Source organism: Terrapene carolina, unplaced genomic scaffold, assembly GCF_002925995.2.
Source record: "Terrapene carolina triunguis isolate 2854851 unplaced genomic scaffold, T_m_triunguis-2.0 Scaffold67, whole genome shotgun sequence".
In the NCBI taxonomy this organism is placed as follows: domain Eukaryota; kingdom Metazoa; phylum Chordata; order Testudines; family Emydidae; genus Terrapene; species Terrapene triunguis.
The window spans coordinates 30,426,679-30,434,685 of NW_020664418.1; the positions used below are offsets into that span (position 1 = coordinate 30,426,679).

At 37.5% G+C, this 8,007-nt stretch overlaps 1 protein-coding gene across 1 annotated transcript in view; it reads left to right on the plus strand.

The window, feature by feature from the left end:
• AP4E1 (adaptor related protein complex 4 subunit epsilon 1) overlaps positions 1 to 4,728 on the plus strand; it is a 29,614-nt gene extending 24,886 nt beyond the window's left edge. The window contains exons 19-21 of the mRNA XM_024199833.3: positions 1,781 to 1,965; positions 3,721 to 3,878; positions 4,448 to 4,728. Of these exons, the coding sequence (XP_024055601.1) occupies positions 1,781 to 1,965; positions 3,721 to 3,878; positions 4,448 to 4,608 (504 nt within the window). The 3' untranslated portion in view covers positions 4,609 to 4,728. The remainder of the gene's footprint in view (positions 1 to 1,780; positions 1,966 to 3,720; positions 3,879 to 4,447) is intronic.
• The last annotated feature ends 3,279 nt before the right edge of the window (positions 4,729 to 8,007 follow it).

Here is an 8,007-nt window from a genome sequence, read left to right on the forward strand (position 1 = left end):
TGTGTGTGTGTGTGTGTGTGTGTGTGTGTGTGTGTGTGTGTGTGTGTGTATAGTGAAAAAAATTTCCCTTGTACCTAACCCGCCCCCCATTTATATTAATTCTTATGGGGAAATTGGATTAGCTTAGCATCGTTTCACTTAGTCACGTTTTTCAGGAACATAACTACAACATTAAGTGAGGAGTTACTGTATATTGGTTGGTAAAGGAGGATCACGGTAAAAAACTTTTAAGGATGTAATAGAAAAATCTTATTGATTGAACCTCAAACCTTTACATGTGTTAATTAATATAAGGGTATGTCTACATTTGAGCTGGGAGGGGCACACATACCCACACTGGCTCTGCTTGAGTGACTGCCTAAAAATAAATGTGTCCATAGCAGTATGGCTGGCTGTTTGGGTTAGCCTCCTCGTGTACATTCGGGTATGTACTCAGGTGGCTAGCCTGAGCCGCCGGCTGTGCTGTGAGGACACACTGCTACTTTTAGGCACTACCGCGAGCAGAGCTAGCATGGGTACATGTTTGCAAGCTGGGAATCACACCTCCTAGCTCAAATGTAGATATACCCTAAAAAGTATTTATGGATTGCTATAAATGTCCATGGATTTTGCTATATTCCAAGATGTGGCCATTCGCACATACCTGAAACATGGTTAGATATCCTCAAAATGACAGTATATGCCAGTCATAGTATTGAGCGTTGGATATTCAATGTTCGTAAGAGTGCTGACTGATCTATAGAAATTGTCTCCTGTTCGAAAGCAGAAGGGTAGACTTTTGGGATAGGAGGGGAGAGGGAATCCACTGAAAGGGAGTTCAGGTACAGAGTCATGAAATCTCAGTTTCTGCAGCGGTCCATTGCTAACTGGATCAGTGGGAAAAAGCAAAAGACTTATTAGAAGTAGCTTTAACAGGGGCCTGGTAATGGGCTTTGATGCCTTTTTCCTGTAGTATTTCTGGTTTGAATCATGCTAGGTTGCTGCCATCACATATCTAGTTGGTTATGTTGTTCTTAGCTGACAAGTGTCCATACCACAGACTGCTACCACAGTTGGCACCTGTGCGGTGGCAGAGTGGCAGTCTCAGCAGAGGCCAAAGACTGAATGTCGATGGAAATGGAATCTTGCAGTTTCACTGTCTGCCGTGTGAACTTGTTTTGGGGATAAATCAAGGCTTTCAGTTTCCAGGGCTGTCAGTTCAACAACTTTCCTGAGCACTAAATTCACTTTGAATAGTCAGTCAAAGTGTATTTCTGTAAAATTTTTACAGTTAAACCCAAACCAGCAGTACAATAGTCACGGGTAAATTTACAATGTGGTGAATAAAACATGCAACAGTACTATGGTTCTATTCAGCAATGATGGAGTACAGTGAGAGAGCAGTTCAAAGCACGTTCTCTGTTTACAAGATTTCCTGTTTACCCTCTGCTAAAACAAATGGCTATTTTATAATAAAATCCTGGTAGAGAAGTAGTTAGCATTTTGTTGAATTGACTGTTTGGAATGTCATTGTTTGACTAGTGAAACTGCCGTGTGCATTTCCACAGAAGTTAAATGTAATTTAGTGTGCACGTTGGGGTGGGATTGTCCTTTGTGATCCTGATCTCGCACCTAATGGAAATCGGGATTGATGTCATTGCAGTCAATTAGGTTTCACGAGTGTAAGAGCAGAATCAGTCCTGGTGTGTTCAGGGATTGTAAACTCTGGATTCGCAATTTCTAGTTGACAGTAATCTGAATATTTTCTATACCTCTGTTAACTTTTTTTCTTTATTTGTAGATCTTTGAGAGTCTTAGCTGTCATTTTCCTGTAATAGAAGCTCAAAGCATGGAAAGCTGCCAAAAGTGTGTGCAGTTGGAAAAAGTCTGTACAGAGGGCATTCTCTCTGGCTCCATTAGTTATCATCTAGATACGGATACTCATCTTGAGTTTTCACTAACTTTCTCACTGTCAGATTTCATCAGGTAAAATCGCTGATAAAATAACTTTTTTTTTTTTTTTTTAAATCTGGTATTGCAGTCGAAGTAGTAAATAGCACAGGTTGGCTCAGGAGGCTGATGATGGGAAATAGAGGCTTCTGTCTGTGGGCTGTTGGTTTTTAATCTAATTCAGACTGGTAATGTTAGTATAGTATGTCACCACTTGTCAATGGCCTATTAATATGTGAAATAAGTGTGTTGGCATTAGTCTGGTTCCTAGAGGCCAGTAATGCCATCACAATTCCCCCCATCATCACAACTGGCTCCTTTGTTGGCAGTCTCAGCAGAAAGAGCCTGGAATGAATAAGCATGGAGACTGAGCAACTCGCTCATCTTTAATAATCATCTGTCCATGTTGAGCATTCATAGCAGGGGCAGTGTAAGGAGGCTAGTACAGCAATTGCCTGGCTGTGCCTATTCTTATAAATTGAGGATTTCAGAAATGAGGAATGTCAGTCCAACGCCTTCAATGAGCATTAAAGTTCACATTGTTTTCATGGCTTTAAAAATTATATACATAGTGACTTTCACAGGCTTTTCTGCTACCTTCCCTTTTGCCTTTTAAATGTATATTTGAGATAGTGAGAAGTTTTTCTGTTGTAAATTAAGATGGCATGATCTAAATTCCTTGCATTGTACTAAGAGAGAGACTGAGATTAGTAATTCAGGCATGAATCTTTTTCTCCTCTTCTCGCCTCCCTCTTCCCAACTTCTCTCCTTGGAGTTTAGCTTTTTATTCCAAATAAAAAAAATACTTGTCTCAAAACCACACTGTAAAAGATTAACTCTATTTTGTTCTGTACTAACACCTTTTTTTTTAGTATCTACTTATTTACTACCATGGAAAATATGGTCTATTTTGTGGTGAGACAAGGCACTCAGTAATGTTGCCACAAAGGTTTTGGATAGTAAAGAATGTTAATACCTCTGACTGCAGAAGATAGCTTAGCTTAGTTTTGGTGTCTGCCCAAGTAATTATCTTTAGAAAGGATTCAATTACCTAGATTATCCAAAATATTGATTTCCACTGAATTATGAATTCAAGAGCTAAGTACAAAATCCCATAAGACTACTGAATGCTTTTTCACTTGGACACATTCACTGGAAATACTAAATACTCTTTTGGAGTGTTGAATGAAACGGATTGGACAGAAAGGATAATAAAGGCATGTTGCTTCAACAGAAAATAAATTGTAAATCTTTGAAACTGAGTGAGTTTATTTTAAATGCAGGGACCCAAATTGTGTGAAAGGACCGACCACTTTTACTGTAAAAACAGCTCATGCTCTTTATTTTTCAACTCTCAATGTTTTCATTCCTGAAGTAGTGGAAGTGATATTTTGTGTTCAAGCAGCCAATTTAAGTTTTTAAATTAGACTTTGTACTTGAGAGCAACATTTATAAGGTTTCCATAGTAAACTCTTTATTTCAGGGGCTTATAACTTGGCAATTTAAGTGGCATTAATCTGAAGTTGGTCAGCACTAATGTTTGATTTAAGTTAAATTATCTTTTTTTTAATTTAATTTAATTTAAAAAAAAATAATTTAATTGCTGTAAAAAGCAACTCAGGCTCTTTGTATTGTGGAGTGGAAGGGTTGTGTTTCGACAAGTGCATTTTTAAAATTGTTTGTTTGCTTTGCTATATAACGGTTTTCAGATACAGATTATTTTGGAGATCACCTATATTCAGAATAATACAGAGGTGGTTTTACTCAGATTTATGTTAAATCTTTTTTCAGACCAATGAAAATGACCACTGAAGACTTTGGGAGATTGTGGCTGTCCTTTTCTAATGATGTGAAACAAAATCTAAAAATGTCACCTTCTCAGGGATCTCTCTCAATAGCTCTGAATGCCCTGAAGCAGAAACTAAAGCTCCATATTGTTGAAATTATTGGTGAGTGAATTAACATTTATATTCTATATCTTGGTGCTGTAAGTGCCCATGGTTTTGCAAAGCACATATGTTGTGCCAAGTAAATAAAGTTCCTGCCCCAAAGAGTTTACAGTCTAAGACTCTGATCCTGTAACACTTGTGCACGTGAGTAACTCTACACAGTCATTGCTCCATTGACTTTAGTAAGTCGGCTCAGATGCTGATGGCTGGTGTGTAAAGGTATAAGTGGGTATAATACAATGGCAAATAATAGAGTGGCATGTTCTCATTTTTATCTTAAGTGCTTCCCAAAATAGATATGTTTTCAGAAGTATTTTGAAAGAAGTGAGGGAACTGGCAGGCAAGCTTTAAAGGTTTGTGTGAAATAAGGCATGAAATTGGGAGTAACAAGGGGGCTAATTAGGAATGATGTTTGGTGAAGCATGGGATGAGTTGCAGATGTGAGAGAAGAAGAGGGCAGAAAAATACTACATTTGAAAGGACACTTCAATTTGAATTATATTTAATATGAATTGCAATTATTTCTTTTAGTTTTAAATTTATTTGTTGTTGTCTTTGTTGTTTTTAAGGTAACGAGGGAATAGCGGCATGCCGGCTACTTCCATCAGTCCCCTGTCTGCTGCATTGTCGTACTCATGCAAGGACACTGGCACTCTGGTTTAGATCCTCTTGTTCTGCTCTTCCAGACAGTTTATTGTATCAGTGTCAAAAGGTGATGGAGGAATCTTAATTGCAACAGTGCCTGCTTTTCTAACCTATTGGTGTAAAAATAAATACATATAAAAGACTTACAGGGTTACACAAATGTTTACCAAAGCAAAATGAGTTACGACAATACTCAAAAGTGGTTTGACCTTCCCCCCCTCCCCCCCCCACCCCCCCCCCCCGGAAACTGGCATATGCGATATGGACTAACAGGAAAGTAGGATGATCTACGATGTGCCTGCAGAAATGTGCTCAGGATTGTACAGTTGCTGACAAATGACCCGATGAAGTATTGCTAACTGTTTAAATGAAATGTATATTTCTTAGTTTATTGTAGATGATTGAAAGTATTTATTTTCTATTATGTAATTTTTGTATGTAGCAACCCTTTACTCTTAGGAGCAGCTACTTAGTACTTAAATATTATTTTAAGGAAAACATCACTGCTATGAAGTCAGCATTATACTGTAAAAATGACTCAAATGCTTGTCTGTAACATTACCATTTACTTCATTTATGAGCTTTTTCTAAAGCTGCATTTTAAGCACTATTGGAAACAAGACTCATACTGGCTGTTGCACGTGGTATGTTATCTTACCACAGAATACAAGTGCACGCTTCATAATCGTTTCGCTGGCTTTAATTGGTCAGAAGTACTGCACGGGATCTTTCAGTCATTCACCAGTTAAGGATTTGACTAATAGCATCCAGACAGTCTTTGGAGAATGGGAGAGGTGTCTAAAACCTGGGAGTTGCGTAGTGATAGCTGAATTGGATGGAGATTCATTGCTATCCAAGTCATGTGTATGGTATCTGCAGCTCCTTGTCATTTTCATTTTATTCCTCTTCTTCACTTGCCTTTGGTAGAAGCCTGTAACAATCATCAAAAGAACCGTGCATGTCCCAAAGAGATTTTTCAAAAGGATAGTGGAGGAAAATATTAAGACTGTATTTATCTTGAAGGTGCTGTGTATTTAATTTGGGCTGAAACATTTGAATTTACTTTGTTTTCTTTTATAATGCTAATTATCTATTGATTGGTTGTCAGTCTTTGCGAATTATTGCTTATACATGATTTGGACGTAATTGTGTGGTTATGAATCTTTCTAAAGGCTTGTTTGCACAGAGCAGCAATGTGCACTATGGGAGTGTGATTTCTAAAGCACACTATCTGGTCCAGGTAGACCCTGCTGGTGTGCACTAAAAGTTCCCAAGTGTGTTTTACTCTAGTGCTGTTTGAAACAGTACTACATTGAAGTGCATTAGGGAACTTTCAGTGTGCACTGGCAGGGTCTACGTAGACCAACTAATACACAATGTGTTAGTGAGCTTTCAAAATCACACCCACAGTGTTCATTGCTGCTTTGTGTCCACAAGCCCTAAGGCTTAATAGATCTAATCAGCCTAGTGTGCATGCTGTGTGTGTCTGGATTGTTTCTCCCCTTTGTCATTACCATTCCCAAAATCCAGCATCTAGGCCTTGGAATCCCATGATCTGCATTTATTTAGATCACATCACTTTCTTGCACAACTTTACAGTAATTCACAAGTAGCTATTTTTTCTTTAAATTTAGAAGAATTGACATTTGTGCAAACAGTGCTTGCAAGTGTGGCATACAAAGGAAATGGGATTCTACATCAATTTGCATTATTCTTATGCTATTTTTTATATTGAAAAGGAAAACCTTAGGAGGTATCTTAATATTCTCGGTTTTCATCTGGCAAACATCAGTCTGGGAGGAAAGAAAAGTATTAAATGTTTTTATTTTGCCTTATTTTGTTAAATGTTCATAAAATCATATAAAGAATGTAATTTTGATACACCAGTGATTAAAAAGATTGTTTTAATAACTTCTTTTAGACGTTAAGCCAATTGTCTTATTACCACAGGTACTACGACGTAAGAAAAGATCTTTTGGTCACTGCTATTACAATACCCTCTAATTGAGGAATTCATTAAAATGCACTAAATCTGTAAATATATTAAACATTCTGCATACATTAAATAACGAATATTTAATGCTCTGGGACAATTTGTATGAATGAAAGCTTATTTTAATTTTCCTTCTAGTAGAGAATGTAAATCAAGTTGGGTGCTATAATTGGATTTCAGTGTATTATAAAAAGTTACAGTAATATCTGTTCTGGCCTATGAATTTTTCACCATTTCTTTAATAGGATGTTGAGGCTCTTCTGATATGAAACAAACCAGTAATGCCTTCTGTTTACTTGTAGGTGTGATGCTCCTCTTTATCCTTACTTTTTTCCACCATGGTTTGTTTAATTTAACCATATAGTTAATACACTTTGAGCTGTAAATATGCAGATTCTGAGAAAACAATCAAGGACCTTATGTTGCTGTGACATAAAGGGGTTTGCTCGCTTGTACCCGAGGTACAGCCTTTATTTTTAGATTGTCCACCAAAACTATTGTGTTAATCTCTCATTATGTTTACACTTTTCTGTCATTTAATAATGTGCGTGTAATAAAATCTCCAGCCCAGTTTTACAGCTGTTTTAACTGGTCATATGTCTTTGGTGCTGTGTACCTTAACAGTGGTACTATTAGAATAATGGCATTTAATATCCTTGAAGAATTGTTCCCCAACATAGATGATTTGTAATTTAATGGCTGCAGGTCTAAACTACCACTGCCAAGAGATTAAATAAAAGACAGAAAAATGCTTTGTCTATACTGGCAAGTATTGTGTACATAAAAATTAAATGAGATGTGCTAGCAAGCAGGGGCAGAAGTTTTTACAGAATTACAAAAATGTATATGCTGAATGACAGAGTACTAGCCCCCATTAGGATTATTCTTTCTCAGTGCAACAAAGTAGTGACAAAGAATGTAGCATATGTATTTCACTAGGTTTGCTTACCACGGCAATTAGTAATGACAAGTATTCCAGCTTCAAGTATACAAAGTGTAGATGTCACATTATCTTTTGGTCTATTATTTCAGCAGCATTTTGTATCCCATGGCTTCTTCATATCCTTTTTGGAATTGAGCCAGATTATGATCTAGGCACCACAGGAAAACTGTGTGGTTGAGCATTCATGCTTTCATCATTCCTAGAGTTGATTAGTGCAATGGTGTTATTGCCTACAAAAAAAGTTGACAATGCTTAGGCTGCTGGTATGCTGTGATCACAGCCTATCTTGTGGATATTGTCTCATTGTATCCTTGTACTCCGCTGTCTACCTCTCTTTAGGGCAGGGGCTATCAGCTTTGAGCTTGCCATTCATATGGCACATTGCTGCTAGAGTTTGGGGGCAGGAACTGGGAATTCTGGGGCTCCAAATCTAACCCTGAATGCATCTGTTCTGGAGCAAGTCAGTTGTACCTCTCTACATCAATTTCCTGATCTGTAAAATGGAGAGCGGTGGTGAGATGGACATAGTGGTGTTTATTTAGATCAGT